The sequence below is a fragment of the Callionymus lyra genome, chromosome 17, assembly GCF_982586985.1.
Source record: "Callionymus lyra chromosome 17, fCalLyr1.hap1.1, whole genome shotgun sequence".
Classification (NCBI taxonomy): domain Eukaryota; kingdom Metazoa; phylum Chordata; class Actinopteri; order Syngnathiformes; family Callionymidae; genus Callionymus; species Callionymus lyra.
Window position 1 is genome coordinate 5,924,992 of NC_141834.1, and position 21,633 is coordinate 5,946,624.

General features: G+C 38.7%; 1 protein-coding gene across 1 annotated transcript in view; it reads left to right on the forward strand.

The window, feature by feature from the left end:
* The window catches only part of LOC148062237 (estrogen-related receptor gamma-like), a 34,972-nt gene extending 14,730 nt beyond the window's left edge, over window positions 1-20,242 (forward strand). Inside the window, exons 4-8 of the mRNA XM_087778976.1 lie at window positions 492-608; window positions 9,253-9,363; window positions 9,891-10,073; window positions 17,311-17,580; window positions 18,905-20,242. Coding sequence (XP_087635102.1) covers window positions 492-608; window positions 9,253-9,363; window positions 9,891-10,073; window positions 17,311-17,580; window positions 18,905-19,149 — 926 coding nt within the window. The 3' untranslated portion in view covers window positions 19,150-20,242. The remainder of the gene's footprint in view (window positions 1-491; window positions 609-9,252; window positions 9,364-9,890; window positions 10,074-17,310; window positions 17,581-18,904) is intronic.
* Window positions 20,243-21,633: the final 1,391 nt, after the last annotated feature.

The window sequence follows — 21,633 nt, forward strand, 5'->3', positions numbered from 1 at the left end:
CACTGTTTCTTTAATCAAAATTACAGACAGCCGATGACATCACTCAAACCCTTCCAGGAGCCGAGCTCTCAGGCAGACAATTATATAGGATTTATTTTCTCTTTCTTACTAGAGTCTCTGAAGCTTAACCAGAAACTGTTAATGTAAATTCAATTATACATTCTAACAATATCCAGCAAAATATTTCAAACATCAAATTGAAGAGAGTTTTATAATAAGGAAACACTAAACAGTGTTTTATTGGTCATTGTGGAATGTCAAAGGTTACTCTCACTGCCCTATGATATACGGTCCTAATACCTCCTCTAAAATACAATGTATTTCTAAATCATAAAACTGAAATATGTGTGAGATACAAAATGAAGTTGCAACATAAAGCAATTCAGTGGAACTGTATGATATTTCTGAAACCCCAAAAGCTCCACCTGGGGTTTCAACAAAAGCGTATCCCTCCAAATTGTGTTTGAGTATTTGGTGTGTTTCTCCTTCAGGTAACATTGAATACAGCTGCCCTGCGTCCAATGAATGTGAAATCACCAAGCGGAGGAGGAAGTCCTGCCAAGCATGTCGATTTGTGAAATGTCTGGCGGTGGGCATGCTGAGAGAAGGTGAGACGCTGGAAATCCCTTTTTCTCGATCGCAACATTGTTTCGCCGCGGATTAATCGGACGGTGGTCCGACATCGTCCCCTGGATGCCAAATTACAAGAAACCACACTTTATTGTCGCACCTTTATCAAATGCAATTGTGGGGATCCGAGTTAATCCCCGAAAACAGGATGATTGGACACATTACTCTCTCAGCGGGCCAAATAGAGATGCATCGACTTGACTTGTGAAACTTAAGACTTTTGACAGTTAAGCTCGGGTCCCCGGAGCGGCAGCTGTGTGTGTGTCGGCATGTGTGTGTTTACCACAAACACAATGTGTGCTGCTAAAAAGGGGGTGAGGGGGGCTACAACAGCAGAGTCCCCCTTACAAACGTCTGAGTCTCTCCTTTAGTTTCTCATTTCTAAACCGGCTCATAATTGAATTAGCAAACGTGTCCGCAAACATATGTCGGACGGAGCCGTGCTGCGACATGTGCGCATTCTTAGGGGAGTCGTTGGCCGTGGTCAGGTGCTTCTTTAGTCCCACTGTGTGCCTGCTCGGTGACATATTGTTGTCCAGATTTAGAAGTGACTGAAAAAGGAAAACATTAGCGACCTCCTACTGTACTGGCCACATGTTCCACGTCAGCCCGGGCCAGGAGATAATAATAAAATCCTGCAACCCCCCATTAAAAGAATCCCTTAAGAGTCCTCTTGACAAAACCATTATTGTTATTAATGTATATATTTCAGTTCTTTGTTCTTCATTGACTGAGAAGACTACAAATATTTCGGACACTACTTGTCGCTCCACACTTCCTGCATACAGAACCTAAAGTCAAAATTCTTTATATGTATATATTTATTTTTAACCTCCCAAACTCCCAAAAGTGTTTCTTAACAAAACAACATATATTAGCAACACTTGTTAGCTACACTTCTAATTGTTTCAAGACTATACAAGTGCTAATTGTATCGCCAAATGTATTTTCTTTAAATGAATTCTACTTAGTGGCATTGATAATATTGTCATTTACGGAACTCAGCACATACACAGACAAGAATCAGCCACTATTCAGTCAGTAGCCGCTGGTTTTGTTTACCATAACATTTAGTTTACTTTGCCAAGAACCTCCGTACACAAACAAACAAACAAAAAAAAGACTTGAATACAAAATATTGTACAAACATTTGTTACATTAGTCACATGGCAGTGGTAGTTTATTGCTTTGGGCTACATACTTCAGCTTTTTATTGACCGTTATTTGGATCCAGAACAAGCGCTCAGAAAAAGAATACCTCCCCCAAGGAGCTTTGTTTCATATGGCTTAATGAACTTATCAGACAATGAATTGTTGTTGAGCTTCGATGCCACATATGTTTCATACGACGATAAGTAAATCAAACCCATGGCATGTTAGCTTAACCGCATTCACGAGTTGATACGTAGCAATGCGCTCTCGCAACCATAAATCAAAATCAATTTTGTCACTGGAGTCAATTCATTAGCCGAAGGCAGCAGCAGTCCTCGGCCATACAAGTGAATAGCAATTTTTCTCCAACTTCTCCAAAATGAACTCATCAGTTTCTTGTCCCATCACCAACACTTTAAATCATTTTGACAAACTTGTCTTTTTATACGCAGATGATCACAAAATGTTCTCGAAAATTGTGCTTTTATCAATTTGTTTTCGCTTATGGGTTTGCCTATCAAGTGGGTTTAAAAAAAAAAAACAGCTGACGCATCATTTTATTTATTAATTGTGTTGTGTTTGCGGCTCACTTAACGGCTTCAATATGATCCTCCGCACGGCGGATTATTGTGGTTTGCATGCTGATTGGTTTGTGTAAATGGTTTGTGTAACGGCGTCAGATGGCACTGACATTTACACAGACACACACACCTCCAGTGTGTTTCTCTGGCAGTGTGTGTCTGCCCTTTTTTCTAAATTAGCTTCTTTTAAGAGAGCAGGGGCATCAACAGAACCCCTCTCTAGCCCCCCACACCCACCAACCCACCCACCCTCGCCATCCTCTTTTCTTTTCCTCCTCACTCGTAAATTCCTCCAGATGCCTTTGTGGGATTCCTGGACCTCCGTGAAATGCGAACTGCCCCTCATAACTCCAGTCGTAAGCGCCCTCGTAACGCGCTTCATCGTGTCTCGTAATGCCCCTCGTCCCCGGAGAGGGCACAGTAAAGCCCGAGACAGAGGAGCGCTGGGCCTTAATAAGAGACTCTGGGTCGTATTAAACACACAGCTAAAAAGACACATAGACCCGAGGCCGGGTTTGATTAAGCCTGGTTTAGTGCTCACTTGCGCCGTCGCCCCTCGGCCTCGTAAAAGCATCAATGTTAACAAAACGCTCTCAATAAGATTCACGGCGCACATGCGATTGTGTGATGATGTGTATTCATGGTTTCGGGGGGTTTACGGTGGTCTCTACCGCGGGCAGCGGGGCATCACTACCGTTCCTCTTCATCTGCTCCTCGTTTCAACATAGTTAACATTCTTCTGTGTCAACGTGTTAATCTTTCCACTCCAGGAGGGCTTTCAGGAAATCATATAATGCTCAATAACGTTGATCGCGCATCGTTTTGTCGCTTGTCAAGGAGCGACTTCCATGTCACTGATCTATGGATTCTGGATTGACGTCGCGGTGCCGCCTGTCGATAACGCTCTTAGAATTAACCCAAAGCGGACCGACCCGCCTGAGACCCGTCGTCAGGGTTGACATTTTTGCCTTGAAGCGCATGGATGGAAAAAAAAAGAAAAAAAGAAAAATGTACCTTTTGAACCAAATTTTATTCACACTTTCTGCATCATCTATCACAATGTTACAATTATTTAAGTGGAACACAATTTCAGGAATTTCAGGAAGAGAATTCTCAAGTAACTACCAAATAAAAGGCGAGATATTTAATATAAGTTTTCTTATAAAAAAACGATGTTTGCTATAAAGACAATAAAATTAGCAAGTGTCATAATTAGCTAAAATTGACACTGAGAAATAAAAATAATAATTATAATGAATTCCACTAAAACTCAGGTTTTCAGGAAAAGGTGGTCGTGGACTAAATCCACAAGATAAGATAAGATAAGAAGATTGCTGTTTATCTTGGTTAAGCTGTAAATGGTGTCAAAAGTCGAATTGGTGTACCGTATATATTTTGTTGGTGATCAAGCATACTTAATGCAAGTCCAGTAGGGGTGTGTATTGGCAAGAATCTGGCCATATGAGAAATATCGCGATACAGGGGAAACTATACGATATATTGCGATATGTTGCACTATATTGTGATACTGTAGGAACAAGGATATATATGAAGTATTGTTCGACTACTTGACTCTGTCAACCAAAATTTGTCCCAAAATCAGCTTTAAAAGCTACTGTAGTCATGTGTATCCTCTCGTCCTCAATCATCGCCGGAAACTTGCGGGATCTGAACGTTCGTTTAACTGCAGAGGACAGAATGACTGCTGCCATCTAGCGGCCCGGAGGTTTAATTGCAACAGAAAAATGAACAAACACAGTGAAAAATTAATTGTAAAAACTAGAATTATTTGATTTAACAAACACATTATTGAAGTATAGACCATAAAAAATATGGTAATACTTGGTGCTTGGTTCTGTTGATCTATTTGCCTGTTTTGTGTGTTGTCATATTTCACAAACAATTGTTGCGTCTATAATACCAGCAACAAAAGGTTCAGATTGTGATTCTGGAAATATGATTTGGAGGCAAAAATTAAAAGAAAAAAAAATTACATTTACAGTATATATATTTTTTTAATTTTATCCTACAGTGGTTTCAAATATAGATAAAGTATTGTAAAAAAAAAAAGGTTTTCTATATATATCGCCATATCAATATTTTAGAACAACCCTAAAGTCCAGTATTAATTTAAAATCCTCAAAAAAATAGATCCGATTCTAACGATATCTGGACCGACATAGTGTTTTTGTCGAAGATTGTTTTCTAACCAGGGGAGAATAAACATGTCAATAATAGTAATGCCACGATACGTTTGTCCTCGAGGAGGATCTGTTGAGACTCATATCTACTTATTGAATGTCCAATAATTACATATTTTCTTTGGCCAGTTTACCATTTAGTTTTTTTGCATGATTGAGTTTGACACAACTGGAAAATGAGTAAAAAAAGGTTAAAAGAACGACGAGACTTAAGGGGTGTATCGATCGAGCATGAAGAATCAGGAACACTCCACAGGATTATGGAATTTTCTGTTTTTTGCCTGGTTCCCCACTTGAATTAAGAATTGAATACAATACTGGTGGCTATGATTATTTCAACGGGGATTAGATGGTTTTTTTTCGAATAGACGTGGGTTTTTTATCTTGAGTCATAATCAAAATTGTATCTTGGAATCAATCAATCAAAGACTTAAGAGAGATAAGATCTCATTATCCATCTTATCTTAACAGTTCATCTCTGTCATCGAGGCAATTTCCACTTCCTTCATCCGACCAATATACATTAAAAAAAAAAACACTTCAGTTGCATTGAGATTCATTTTCTTTCCGCAAAATCAACAAAACACTGCTGGTGAAAATTGTAATGGTTTTCCACGCCGCGTATTTTGTGTATACAGTTGAAATTATCCCAGTTCCGAGGGTCATGGAAAAGGCGTGTGTGACACTATCTGAGAAGCGTGGGATTGTTTCAAGTGAACACATGCTTGTAGTGGAAGCAGTGATAGAGGTGATGGGGGATGGGCTGCCCCCCCCCCGCCCCCCGGGCAAAACCTGGATCAACCGCAGGATGTCCACGTTTTTTTTTTTTTTTTTGATCCTGCCGGGTGCATTTTTGGAACTCGCAAAGCCTCTGATGTAAAGATCCCGACACCTTCAAAAGAGCGATGAAAGTGTCAGAAAATAGATCAATGTCTGAGTGCTGGTGTTTATTGAGCCTGTGTGTGTGTGATTGTGTTTTGCTGTCCACTAAATCTATTCCGGGCCTCCTGGTTGTCAGCACATTCCTCAGTGAAGAGTTACACTTTATTCTTCATCGTGCATGTTTGACCCGTCTGTGGCATCCACCCACACACACACACACACACGCTCTTTCTCCTTCACGACCAACCCCGCAAAGTTGTTGGTTTTAATCCGGAGTTTGCCAACAGTTGGTGTTAAACCTGATGACAGCACACAAACACGTACCCTCGTTCTCCATCCGACACCTCGGCCGCGGCACCTGCCGAGCGCCCGGGCTAATCCAAACTACTCGGTTGCCCGTGACATCACCAGGAGGGTCACGGAGTATAATCTCTCCGAGCCAATCTCATCGGTAATACCCTCCTCATCTTCTCAAGTGTGACCTCCTCACTTTTTAATTCGTTTCCTGTTAACCCGCAAATTGCCGACTCCTCATGATCCTCATCGTTTTCCAACGGAATCGTGGAAAGAAAAAAGCCGGCGAGCTGTTATCGCGTCGTTATTCTGATAAGCCTGGAATCCACCTCGATGGAGATAAATAAAATGGATACCCACTTGTGTTGATTATCTCCCGCTGTGGGTTAGAAGTACAAACGCAAACTGATCACATGACTAAGACCAAGACAGGAAGACTTTTCCAGACCGACAACAAAATAAATAGTACCTTCATCATTCATGAAAAATAATCACGACACATTATCCTTTGAAACAACAATCCGGCTCAAGACCAGGCAACAAAACCCAGATCAGTCATGGGATCGACACACTTTTTTTTGTGACACCAACTCAATAAGAACTTGTTGCGAGAAATATATTTTGAGTTCTAGTAATTTTGACTTCGATATGAACAGAATTTTTGACGTATTTTAATCTGGGTATGATTGAAGAGATTTGTTTCTGTTTCAATCCACTGTTACGAACAGTGTATTGCTTTATCGTGAAAACTGAAGTGTCTCACAGTTGAATGTGCTTTTATTACTTAAAACAACTTTAACAAACCAGGCAAAGTTACACAATAAAAAGCACAGATACTACAGTGAATCTACTGCACCATTCCTGCCTTTTAAAATAAACCAATTGTCACTTAAAATCAATGTCAAAATGTACGTATTAATGTGTGTATCTAAACTGAATTAAAGGCATAAACATAGATATTGATTTACACGTCAACAACCATTTCTGTCTACAAATAATCAAATATCGTTGATTAAAATGCCCAAAATTAATTGTATTAGATGTAAAATTAGCTAAATTATCTTATGCTGTAGAAAAACAAATGATACATTTTGACTTTGAGCAGACTTGGATTTCAGCTTTAATACTAACTAAGTTTCTGTTGATTAATTTAGCATTTATAGTTAATAAATAGTTAATTATAATTTATTCAGTGATGTTAAAAATACTATTTTCAAGTTATTTTTTTGGCCACATAAAAAGATAAACCGGAGAATTGGACAATGATTTTCTGCTAACAAACCCCGAACAGTTTTCAATCACACGTTGTCAAAAGGCGTCTGCTGTGCACAACCTTGAGACAGCGCGTCACTCTGAACCGAGCCTGACCTACTTCAGATCAGTCAATCTGAGGGGAAATGTCGAAGGCAAATGTCTGGCGGAGGAATAATGCGGCGCCGTCTTCAAACCTGCATCACGTCAATGAAATAAACACAAAGAAAGATGGAAATACGTGTTTTATGAAATTACATTTCCGATGAACTATTCATGAAATCGTTATCAACTTTGTGCGTCGTCGTCACAGAAGTGTGCGTTCGTCGTCCGCCGGCTTAGCCGTGCGGAGTGAATGCGGAGTGTCAAGTGGGTTCATAATTCCTCCAGAGTGTCTCCTTCTGATGTGAGAGCCATTATAGATCCTTAGAGCCCCGATGACCGCTCGCGCCTCCGAGCCGGAAACACAACACCGCAACTTCCTGAGTCACATTCACACCTGCCGCACGTGGCTTTTCCCTCCAGAGGGGTCTCGTCTTTAAGCCCGCCGGCCCCTCCACTCGCACCTCACACACACGGTCTCAGAATGCCCTTCGCCATGAGGAGAACGCCGCCTTCGCCGCCGACGCCGCCGCTGCTGCCGCGCTTGTTAGGGCGAGCAGTTGTCAACGGTCGCGCTGTAGAACACGGTGTCTGGTTGCAGGATGCAGTGTGTGCTGGATTTATGACTCTCCCCAGACTCTGCTCGGATAGCAAGCACGCGCTCGCGCGGCTGTGCTCCAGTCACAAGACCGGGGATCTGAACGATGACATCGACGCCAGCAGACGCACATTAAAAAGACACGTAAAGGACACGGAATCATCTTTTTTCAACCGACACACAATATTATATACAATTTAACTTCAGAAACTAATATAGACATTAGCTAACACGTCTTCCTTTATTTTGAAGTCAATATTTACCAAAAACTGCTTTAACCCTTGTGTTGTCTCTGGGTCATGGTGACCCTTATTCCCAGAAACAAATGTGTTTGTGGTATCCCTTGTGTTGTCTCTGGGTCAAGATGAATGACCTCCACCACTATACCGCATATGTATAAATGAATGCCGGGGAGGTCATAAGGGTTAAAAAAAAGGGAAAAAAGGAATAAAAGTTTTACATAAATCCCAGCTGACAACCAATACTTTTATATTTTTAATATTACCGTATTACCTAAACAATCTCTCTTTTTAAGGGCCAAAAAAGTTCACTGATCCCACTGGCAGATTTTCTTGCTCAAATCAAATAACTTTTTATAAATTTAAGAACGTTTAGCCTCCTTTATGTTGACCTCGGGGAAGAAGGAACAAGAGTTGAGCTCAGTCTCTAACAAATCCGTCAATCCAACATGAACTTTTATCTTCTTTTCTTATTGATTTTTTTAAAAAAAAATTTAAATGTCGTGTCTCTGTCAAAGGCTTATGTGACTTTAGAGACAATCTAGTCAAAATCTGAAAACCAGTCATGTAAGAACAAAACAGGGATTTTGTAAAAACAAAACAGAATTTTTCGTCGAAAAAGCAATATAAATTAGTTATAGTCAATATTTAGACTTTTTTTTTTTTAACTTTCTTTGAAGATTGTTTGTTTGTAGCTCAAACCAGTGAAAATGTTCCTGTAAACATATTTAATCGAGTTAGTATCCAATAACCTAACAGGAGGCTGAGGTTTACAGGCAGCTTCTTGGAAATTTGATTTTCTCAGACACTTTGTGATCTTCACTCAAAATAGTGAAAGCTATTTTGGCTTTCACACTTTTTACTTATTTTGTTCACAGCCTTCTTTTATCCGAACCTTTCTAAAATTTGGAACTATCTAATACTTCCGCATCGACGTAGCTTAATGCTAATTGTCTGTGTTAAAGTTGATAAAATAGTCGTAATAAAAAGTGACGGGTGGATTTAAAATAGAATCCACAGCTTCCTATAGCAGATTGAAGTGGGTTCAAAGGTCGAGCTGCACGTTGATTTGTTTGTATCGAGGATGCTTTAGTCTCTTCGGGATCCTGTGGACATGTGAGGTTATGGGTCATATCCTAACCCTGGACCTGGTTCAAGCAAAGTCTGGGAGACATGAAGCTGCTTACTGAGCCTAATGATTTCTTGGCTGAAAGTCTTGCTCTTGCACCAGCATGTTGGACTGCAGAACCACTTAAAAACCTGAACCACATCCAAAACTCGGTAGAAGGAAAGTCAACTTGACAATCTCCGCTCCCCTTCAGGTGTTCGTCTGGACCGGGTCCGAGGCGGCCGACAGAAGTACAAGCGGAGGATAGACGCGGAGAACAGTCCGTTCCTGCAGGCCCACAATTCCTTGCCCCAGAAGAAAACCTGTAAGTTCACAATCATGCATGTTTTCAAAACCACATCCTGTCATCTTCCAAAAATAAAAAACTGTTTCCGTCTGAAATACAGATTAACAGACTCATCCGTTATCAGGGGGAAAGTGGCATACGTTGCAAAAAAATAGACTTTTTTAATAATATTTAATTATCATGGACCTTACAAAATAAATGCATCATAAATGCTGACTTTCTTTTTCTTCCAAGTTAAAAGCATCCGCCATCTTCAGGAATCAGCAGTTTTGGGATTTGCTATAGTGATTTATTCATCTAAATGAGTGCATTATTTGGAAAACTGTTGTTCTGAAACGACACCAACAGAACAAGTTATAAGCCTGGAAGATTTATTGTTAAAAATGTCGCAAGTAAAGGAGGTTAAATTCCAGGTTTGACTAGAGATTGGAAGAGATTCTCAAGCTCCATTTGAGTTCAAATACAAAAATCTGATAACTTCATAGTATTGTCTCCATTATTTTCTTTTCAATCTTATGTTTTTAATCTGGTCTAATCCTGTCCAGACTCTGGGGTCACCGCGGTGGAGAACAAGGTTGTCTCTCTGCTCCTGGTCGCCGAACCAGAAGGAATCTTCGCCATGCCGGACCCCACCGTCCCGGAGAGCGACATCAAAGCTCTGACCACGCTGTGCGACCTGGCCGACCGGGAGCTGGTGGTCAACATCGGCTGGGCCAAACACATCCCAGGTAAAAAACCCCGCCGGTCAATCACTCTCTCAGACGGACACGTTAGCCAACAGTAAAGTCTGTAATCAGATCAGAGGAACGTTTGTTGTGACTCGCGGTTGCCAAGACACTAAAGCCGGAGGAGGCCAGGACATGACGCGTCGTTCCGTTATCGTCTCGCTCTGTGTGTCCTTGCTGACCAGTATCCATCAGATCACCACCAGCCAACTGGAAGGTTTAATTCATTTCCTGATCCGAGTCTCCTGGAAAGCTCTGTCAGGTGACCGAAAAAGGAAGACAGGATGTTTGTCTTTCCTTCGATGCGCTAGTGGAAATAAGACGAGAGTTGCCAGCTTAGTGGGATTAAAACAAATGCTGGTATGCTGGCGCGTTGACAGTTGTAATCAGGTGTCACAAGTTGTAATCTAAGAGATTTGTACCCATGAACGTACACTTTATGAAAGCACGACCAAAGGAGGGAAAGAATACAGACATTTAAATAGTTTTACGACTGATTTTAAAACATCACAACTATAGAAGTATATCAGTGGCATCACAATATTAATACATTTAAAATCTTGAAAGTTTTTTTTATTGAAATGTTATTGTTTTCTTCAGCATTCTTTTTGAATTCAATGCTTTCTATGATAAAAGGTAGAATATGAATAATATATAATTAAAATACATATAACTGTTTGTTTTATTGGATAAAACATAGTGATTTATATTCGTATTACAATAAATCAAAATTACAGTTTCTAAATTCTATATGCATATATATATATATATATATATATATATATATATATATATATATATTTAGAATTTAGAATGTTTAAATTCAATGTAAAAATGATGGTATAATAGTAACACCAGACTATACCAAGAGTACCAATCTGATATTTTAAACTTTAAGTTTTTAAACAGTTTTGTATTGAATTTTAAAGGCTATTAATTAGAAAATAATGAATTTAGAAAATTCAGTTTAGAAATATTAGAATTAGACTATAAAACTCTATGTAATAAAAAATGTATTATATTATTATTATTATATTATGAAATATACTTTTCTTTTAAATTGATTTAAATTGATTTATCAAATTAATAGTAATTATTTAATTCAAATATCCAATGCTTAAATAAATAAATTAAAACCATCAGTTTAATTAAGTTTCAATTAGAAAAATTCAAATGTTAAAGTCAAACCCAGAAGGTTCTGATTTACAACCATAAAACTCTACTGTTTAATCATTGGTTACACTTTTTTTCTTTTTTTTTAGCAAAACAACAAAAACCATGTTAAAAATAAGTATTTATAGTAGTTTATTTTGTAGATCTTGAGTTTCTTTACAATTTTCTGAGTTTCTTTACAATTTAATGGCAGTTTTACTTACAATGCCAGACGACTCACGCTTATCTGTTGTGGTGAACTTCATCCAAAACATCACCACGGAAACACCTGGGCTTTTGTTGATGTCCTGTCGCTGAATTGCTTACAGTATCAACACGCCAGGTGTGTGTGTGTCTGCGTGTTTGTGTCTCCATTGTTCTGTTAGGAGAGAAGAAAAAGGATTATTATCTCCTCGGGGCTGCTACTGTCTCTGTCACTGCTTCAAACAGTGTTTGTTGCTGTGTGCCAGTGACACACACAAACATACAAACACACTCGTGTCCAGTTTGACAAACAAACAACATCTTTTTTTTGTGGTGACATTACAGAATAAAAGAAGGAAATAATATAAAGGAAATAAAGAGTTGCATAAAATCCCGTAAATTAAAAATAAAATAAGGGGCATTGCCATGATATTAATACATAATTAATAATTTCAGTAGTTTTAACATATTATATATAATATGTATATATATTATATTATTAATATAAAAACCCTCCTCACAGTTAATTCCATCTTCATAATCTGATCAAGTCATGTTCATGTTTCCTGTCAATATAAATATAAATAAGTGATGCCAAAAAACCCTAAATAAGTTAATAAATAAATAACATTAAATTTGATACATTGTAATCACATTTTATCTCGATTAATAAAGGCAATATATGTATGTACTTTCCGAGTCTATTAGACTCATTTACCAGGTTATATAAAAAAAAATCTAAACAAAAATCTAAAACACCTCTTTCTCAACCACCTACTAGGAAAAATCGTAAACTATCATTTAATCCCAGTAATAATAAGTAATAATTCGATGGATGAATTTACATTTGAACGTTTGTGTTTTGTAAAAAAAATTGAACCTATATTACGTAGTATCACAGCCATAATGTGTTTTACATGATGAACACATCATAATGGTGTGATTTGTCTTTCGTAAATACAATCAATATCTCAAGATCTATATTAAACGACAATAAAAACTGTCCTTCTGTGTCACATTTATCTTTAATGAGAGTTTTAAAGAAGTTAAAATGTAGTTGTAGCTAATTGAAAACAACAACATAAAGAACGTTTAATCTCACAAAGTAGCATGCTAGCTCTACTGTGGGTATGGAATATTCAAACTAATTTATATTTATATTTTACAAAATGTAGAGTCATTACATAAAAAGTATGTGATACAAAAGACCTCTTTTGATGCTGGTCTCATTTTTATAAGCGCCAACTTATGACTTTAGCCAGCGTTGAACTCGATAGCATCCAGTCTTACTTAAGGAAGAACATCTGCTGGTGAAGACGTTTTACCTTATTTTAGACTTTATTTTAAAGAATGAAAACTTAAATAAGAAAAAAAAAGACAAATGAACAAACAAATTGTGCTCAGTTATAAACGGGAAACAGCTAGCGTGCTAAACTAGCATGCTATAAGTAAGTAAGTAATTCATATTTGAAAAGTGCTTTTCATTCAATTCTTCTAGTAAGAGTACGCAATATTTGATAATTAAAGATGAAAATTCATTTTCTAACATTTTTATCACGCAAACACAGACGGATACTTCACTAGCATTAATTAACAGATCACTAATTATCGTTATCAACTCATAACAAGTCTCATTTATTCCTCATTTATTTGCAGGAATTAATGAAATAAATGATGATTCTAATTAAAGTCATCTGAAACAACAACTTCTCCACGAAGACGACGGCTGTGTTTTCCCGTCTAAAATAATGAGGTGTTCTTGCAGGGTTAATGGAGTTGTCTGTGAGGGGAAATGTTACGGCGGTATTTAAAATGGACCAATTATTGCAGTGTTTTTTCAACATGGTCTCCGCACGAGCGACGGGCCGCCCGAGCTCTTGTCGCCGGGAGATGTTGGCTTCTGGCCGAAGTGGGCATCTGACCCCACGGGGGGGTGAGTGTGTCGGGGCCACTGTCCCCTCACTCTGCCGCCTCTTATCAGCCGCAGTGACAGTGACGCGGCGCGACATCTGCAGGCCAGACTAGCAGATGATCTGGCTAAAGACCAACCGCCTCTTTGCTTTTGGCCTTTTTGAGTCAGATGTGAGTTGGCTGTCAGATGTGTGTGTGTGAGTGTGTGTGAGTGTTGATATGATACATCCAGCACTGGGCTCACTTGGCTGCCAATTATTGCTCTCAATCCTTTTGTAGCGAGAGAACTGCAACAATGAGCAAATGTTTGTTTTAGCAAAATGTTCTTTGTCTTTTTCACACTGTTGCTGAATTTGCAAATTTATTACATTATTAACGTTTTATTCTAGGGTTTGTTTGTTTTTATTTACATTTTTTTCATAACTTTAATAACAACATTTTATGTCTCCTTTTTCCCCCTTTTTAAAACATTTTTTAATCGTAATTTATATTAATTTTTGGGAGGGAACTTACAACAAATATCAGTGTTGAAAAAGCAATGATAATTACATTATAATTATTTATCTAAGAGTTTATACAGAAAAAATCCTCGTCAAAACATCTTAACGGTCTTAAGTTGTAATATATATTAAAGTATAATTATACTGGTTATTTTGTTTAAATGTGGATGGTTTAAATGCATTTCCTGCTTATATTTAACAAATACAGTTTAATGTATATAAAGATCAAAACCATGACTTGCTTGATCTCAAGCCATGTGTTATCTCAGGGTCCAGGTGACCTGAAGGCCCAAAAACAAATGTGTTTTTGGTATCCCTTGTGTTGTCTCTGGATCAAGGGTAACGACCTCCACCACTGAATATGTATTTATGGGAGCCAGAGACAACACATTGGACTGGAGACCAAGACCAATACTAAGACTAAGACTAAGACTAAGGACAAGGACAAGGACAAGGACAAGGCCAAGGCAAGGCAAGGCAAGGCAAGGCAAGGCAAGGCAAGGACAAGGACAAGGACAAGGACAAGGACAAGGACAAGGACAAAACAAGGCAAGGCAAGGCAAGGCCAAGGACAAGGCCAAGACAAGGTCGAGGCAAGGCAAGAAGAAGGGCAAGACAAGGCAAGGACAAGGACAAGGACAAGGACAAGGACAAGGACAAAACAAGGCAAGGCAAGGCCAAGACAAGGTTGAGGCAAGGCAAGAACAAGAACAAGAACAAGAACAAGAACAAGAACAAGAGCAAGAGCAAGAGCAAGAGCAAGGCAAGGCCGAGGACAAGGACAAGGACAAGGACAAGGGCAAAGCAAGGCAAGGCAAGGTCAAGACTTTTCCCAGAGACATGACGTGAGGTTCATGGATAAACAAATAACGACGTGACGATGAATAGTATGACTGGGGAGGATGTTCAAGGTAGTTTAAGGTGGAGGAGACTGACTTGCTTTTGGAAAGATTTTTTAAAATATCAGATGAAACAGGTTTGTTTACCTGGATAACTCTGGGACTGACTGAGCTTCTATGTCGTAGCAACACAAATATATCGGGACCAGATACAGTGTGTCAACAAGACAATGACATACTTACACAGACCATATGAAACCAATTACACCTCCAGCTACAACATAATTGCCTCTCAATGAGACAGAATCAAAACAGAGCGGTTCCTGTTCAGGAACTCAAAAGTGATCTGATCTGATTTGGATCCTATCCTCTGATTATTCGACTCAAATACGATGACGCCGGTGCTTCTCTCCGATGGACGGTCCACTGACTCGATCCCCAGCGGACTATGAAAGAGCGGCACAGTGTCTCCAATCAATCAGCGAGCGATACCAGGCGCGCCCGCGGTGATTGTAAAAGATCAGCCGAACCTGATAACCATCACTGATGGTGTCAAAAACACAAACAACGCCCCCCCCCCCTTCCCCCCCCCGCTCTCTCAAAAAGAATCCTCTGTTTAATTACAGCCGAGCAGTGTGTGTGTGTGGCTGGTGTCACGAGGCGCTTTAATGATCCTCCTGTGGCGTGTAATTCTCAATCAAAGTGGGCGTGTCCTGCCGCAGAATCTCATCAAACCTTCCTCACTCCCACCGTCCTTCCTGGTGTCCTTCGCTCTGTCACACGCCGCTGAAGGAAATGGCTTCGGCTTGCGAGGGAAAAAAATACATTTTCCATGACGTGAAAGTGACATAGATCATCATCGGCTGTCTAATTCTCGCTAGCTTTTATCCCGACTAAAGTGAGAGTGATTGGTTGTAATTCACCGTCGGACACTTCGTCACCGGGGCGACAGGTTTACTGTCAACAAACAGTCACTTGTTGTTGCTCTGATGCTAATGGATGTTTGTGTCTAAACAAGTCACCGGAGGATGTCCTGGAGCATGAAGGGTATCGTCGTCGTGTATCTGGGGAGAATACTCTTTTTTTTTTTACATTTTTTAACAGCCAAAGATTCAACATTTTCAGCACGTACGGACCGTACTGATGGAGGATATTATTATTTCAGTCATGATATCGGCCCAGCTATGAAATAAAGACGGTCTTAAGAAGGTTAACGTTTATGCATCTATTTAGCAAAGTCCTGCTATACCTCTATAACTATACTTGTTTCCTTTTACAGTGTATTATATCTTGATAGGTACTTTTCTGCTCTTTTCTTGTCCAAAAAAAGTACACAACTCTTATCTAGGACAAGACCATAACATTAGGGATATCGACACAAACTGATATTCAACAACATTTCTTAGCTTTCAAATCGTATTTTATTTATGTTTTAATAAAATATGTTCAAAATAAAAATCTTTTCTTTTTTTATCTACAATCAACATCCAAATATTCACTGTTTTAAAATCATTGTGTTTCAATTACACTTCCGGCCGCTAGATGGCGTTACGCCCATCGCAGCTAAAGGAACAAAAAAAAATCTCTGAGATCCTGGTGATGACTGAGGACGAGAGGATACAGTCGACTCTGGCTGTTAAAGCTGATGTTTGGACATATTTTGGTTTCAAAACAATTGAAAGCAGTTACGACTTTATCCAGAGTCAAGTACTCAAATATATCCTTGTTCCTACAGTATGGCACTATATTGCAATATATTGACGGTATCTCCTGTATCGTGATACATATCAAATTGCCAGATTCTTGCGGACATACGCCTACTGACATGATAACATTATACATGTTATGGTCAAAAAATATGCTCATAATGTGTCAACAAAACAGAGTTCTCCTTTTTTAAATGTTTTTATACAGTAGTACCGACAAACTTGTTTAATCAGATTAATAATTACGATTAATCATGATTAAATAACGCCTTAATTCTAATTGTAATAACGTTACGATTGAAGAAATAAAGGAACACATTTAAGCACCTATGTTTTTTAATCACATTATACAGTTCATTAAAAAAAAAAAAAATAGTTGATTATTATTATATTTTTATTACATTCTTCCATGTTAATGTAACTTATCGACATCTTCCAGGAGAAGTGCTTTGTGTTTATATTACCAAGACTCATCCCTTAAAATGGTTTTATTCTTGTTATACATACTAAAATTACCTATAATAAATAATACTTTCTAAAAAACCTTAAAATTCAAAATTTCAAATGGCTATGGCAAGTGAAACTGTGCTCATGTTCATGGTGTTACAAGCGAGTGAGCTAGCTATAAGTTAGCTTGATTTTCGTTTTTTTTACTTTCAATAAAAGGGACACTTTCTGAAATGAAACTCTGGACTTATTTGCAACTGTCGCTACATCATTAGGCTCAACAAAGCTAACTCAGTGCACGATGGTGATCTCAATGCAGGGAGTCTGTGCTCTACTTGCTCTCCAGCTCACTTTAATGCATCACATTTGGTGGAAATTGTGCATCAGTGAGTTAATGTTCACAAAACATGACATTTTATTATGAAAACAGAAATAAATGAATTAAGATTTGCTAATAAGTTGCGACCTTGTGTGTCTCCAGGCTTCGCATCTCTGTCGCTGGCAGACCAGATGAGTCTCCTGCAGAGCGGATGGATGGAGATCCTGATCCTCCGCGTGGTCTTCCGTTCGCTGGCGTTGGAGGACAAGCTGGTGTACGCCGAGGACTACATCATGGACGAGGATCAGTCCAAGCTGGCGGGCCTGCTGGATCTGAACAACGCCATCCTGCAGCTGGTGAAGAAGTACAGAGCCATGGTGCTGGAGAAGGACGAGTTTGTGGTGCTCAAAGCCATCGCCCTCGCTAACTCAGGTGAGATTCATAACGTGACAAATGTTTTTTAAGATGTTTTAGTGGTTTTAATGACACACACAATGTGTTTAACTAACAATTATTTTCTGAGTTAAAAATGTATATAAATGGACAAATCTGAGGATAGAAATAGAAACAGATATTGTGGCTTTTTCAAATCATGTTTTGAATGCACAAAACAATACGTGTAAACTGTGTGTATGTGTAATTTCCACAAAAGGCTGCAGGTATGGAGATGAAAAAGTTGAAGGTGTGCAAAATAAAATAAAAATCTCGCCCTGAAAAGTGTGTACTTCATATTTACCTGTGTTTTGTGATAAATTCATAGCATTTTCTTGTTGATTTGCCAATAAATATAAGATTAAATCAATTTCAAAATGGATGTATCTTGAAGGCTGCAGCAGTCGAAATTTAAAACTATTTTAAGATACATTTTAAAATGATGAGAAAACGAAAAGGGAAATGATATAAGAAAATACAAGTCATATTAGCACACCAGAGAAGAGGTGGTTTAAAAGACAACATGTTGTTAAAATGTTTATTTCAATGAATTTGTGTCACTCTACGGAATTGCTAAAAAAAAAGGATGAATTCCTCCAACCCCCAATATTAAAAAAAAGAGTCCTACAATATGAAAACTATGTTAGTTCCCAAGTTCTATATATAATTCCAAAGCAGACAATGTGAATATAAAGGAATGACAAAAAGAAAATGTCAAAGAATTTGACTTTTGCACGAATACAACTTTTTTTTCTAAATCTCCAAAGGTGGTTAAAAAAAGGTTATAAAAACAGATTTTTTAAATAAAAACTGATGAAAAATCCTGGCTATTAATTTTAAAATAAGTGCATTTCCAAAAATGCCAGAGTAGGAAAGATCAGGCCCAGGTGGAACATGTAACGTAAAGAAATATCTAGAAATTAAAAAGAAATTGTGAGAAAAAAAATGCTAGTAAAGAATAACTGTCGCAAAATGTGACAAATATACTTTTATTAAATATCAAAAAATAAATAATCAAACAAATGATGTTAAGACATCAAGAAATATTTTTTACAGTGTAATTTGTAAAAAGAAAAAAAAAACAATTATTTGTCCTAAAATAAGACACAAAAAAATGTGTGGAAACATTGTAAAAAATGGAAACATCCAATTAAAAATGCAAAATAATAAATGTGAAGAACGACAGGTCAGACTCAGCTAGACCATGTGAACACACAGAAAGTAAGAAAGTAAGAATCATGTGATCTATACTATCTTCAGTAAAGGTTTAAGAATAAAAAGTTCTACCTTGCATCGACCCCTCACACCTGCTCTCTCTCGACAGACTCCATCCACATCGAGGACACTGACGCGGTCCAGAGACTACAGGACGTCCTTCACGCGGCCTTACAGGACTACGAGTCCTCCCACCACCCGGAGGATCCCAGACGAGCCGGTAAACTGATCATGACTCTTCCTCTGCTCCGTCAGACGGCTGCTCGAGCTGTGCAGCACTTCTGCAGCATCAAGCAGGACGGCCGCGTGCCCATGCACAAACTCTTCCTGGAGCTGCTGGAGGCCAAGGCCTGACCGGAGGGACGCCACCACCGCCCCTCCCCCCCCAACCGAAAATCAAATGAAGGACTACGGTGAAGAGAAGTGTGCGATAAAATCAGAATAATAATACCTGGGCCGTCCAGCTGATGTGATGAATATTATGCAGTCAAATTTAAGTTACTCTCATCGGTGGACAGAGAGCCGGCGGAGACTCGCAGCAACATGCCAAACACGCTTCACCACCTGATACTTGAAGATCCTCTTTGGATTATTGCATCCATCTTGAAGCCTGTTCATATGCATTCTAGTGCATTTTAGAGCCTTTTGTGGTTTGACTTTTTCTTTTTTATATAGAGACTGAAGTCTTGCCAAAGAGTAAAGACTCATCATTTCAATACCAGCAAACGCCATGACGATGTAAAGTGGCGTCAACATGCTTCCCTGCTCTGTTGTGTATCACCTAAATATCTATGGAATAATCTAATATATAACTTACTATGTGTTTCATAGGAAAATGCCACGTGACTCTTTATTTTAGTAGAAAATTATCAGGGAGGATCTGGAGAAATATATCCAAAACTGTCTTTTTATGAGATTTGTGGCATTTATGGTGATAGAACATATCATTGTAGATATTTTTACGAGCTTCTCCTGCTGCGAAACTGTTATAACATCAACCTGTGGCTGTACTGTAGCACCTGGACTAGGAAGCTCCGCCTCCTGCCGTAGAAATCTGTGTGTAGAGTTCAATTTGTGCACTACTTTTTTTCCTTTTTAGCCATCAAGATTTTGGGATTTTTCGGGCCATTTTGCTTCTGTGTCCGTGTGTTTTTTCGTGTGAAGGTTATTCAAGTATAGTTACCTCTGAAGTTTATTGTATATGCACATGTTAAATGAAGGGAAGGACACTAATAATAACGCTCCTTATTTTCATAAAACAAAGGTATTAGATGCAGTACCGTGTGCAGCAATAGGATGATTTCGATGTACGTGCTGTGCCGTGTGTATAAAACACTTGTCGACAGAGATATTTAAAGATGCAAAAGTAAGATTTGTTCGGGAGAGCTGTGCCGTGCAGTTTGGATTCTCAGGTGGATTCTTGGGCAATAAAGACGATCCCCTCAAAGTCACGTTTGTCTTCCTTCGCGATTTAGCTCCGGCGAGTCGTGGCGAGGGTCGGCCATTTTCCCCCCTCGCCATCCCTCCCTCCCGGATCCACTTTTAATGAATCGTGTGTGAAGTTTAAGAGACGCTGCAGGGGTGATGGTCATCAGGGGTCCGCTGCTGAGGCGGATGAATCATCGCTCCATCACGCGGCGAACGCCTGACACTCTTCATATCTACTTTTTTTATCCCTGTTATTCATTTCGTCCAGAAGGCTGCGACCTTCACTATTTAATGAACCTTTTTAAATAGAACAGAACGAGAGAGAGATTCAACCAGAGGCTAAAAAAAAAGGAGTAAAAACCTTTATGAGACTTAGAAGGACAATCTTTTTTTTTAATTGATTCATATATTTGTTCAACTAGATTTCTTTTTCACTCTTTTCTTATTCTTATATTTATTTATTTATTTTTTTCAATATTTAAACTTAATAAAATGATATAATATACATTTCAACATTTAATTTTCTAACCATAATAATAGTTTTATAATTAAATACCTTCTTTATGACCCTTTTTCACTTTCTTTTCCGATGGTTTGTGCAAGAGTATCACTTACTGGAAAAGCACTCAGGGAGGACATACCTCCACAGAACCCAATTTCCCGAAGGAGATCTCCAGGGATTAATAAAGTTGATCTATCTTTCTAAGAGGAGCTCATATCACATGAGTCCACAGCAGGGGTCGCCAACCTTTTTTTGCACCACAGACCAGTTTTATAGTAGCATGATATTCATAGACTTTCAGACAAAAACAGTAAAATTAAATTATAGATTGTGTTTCACTCAATTTTTTTGGAGTAAACTTGACTGAAACGAGTGGCTTGACGTGTTTAGATGCTTTTTTTCCAAAACAAAACACATTATTAATATTAGGGATTCTACGCGAGAGTTGAAGGACACCCTGGACAGGATGCTGGTCTGTTGCAGGGCACACAAAGACAACTGGAGTTCCCGGAGTAAACCCACGCAACACAAGGGGAACATACAAACTCCAGACAGAAATTACCTGGAAGCAAACCGGCAACCTTCTTTCTGTGAGACGCATTATTATTATTACAGACAGTAATAATCAATAGAAGAGAAATGATCTAAAATGTTCTTTCTATACAGTAACAAATACTTTGCAGACTAGTTCTAATCCCCAGACCGGGATTTAGGGACCAGTGCTCTATTAAACCCAGTCTACAGTTGACAACTAAGACGTGTCGATATGTCATCGTGCTCACACACCACAGAATCGGGTTGGCTCCCTGGCTGGAAGGAACTACCGTAAGTGGGAATTGAACTTGAGTCATGACAGTTCTAAATCCAAACCACTCTACCGCCTTTGATGTTAGCCTCACAGGAAAGAT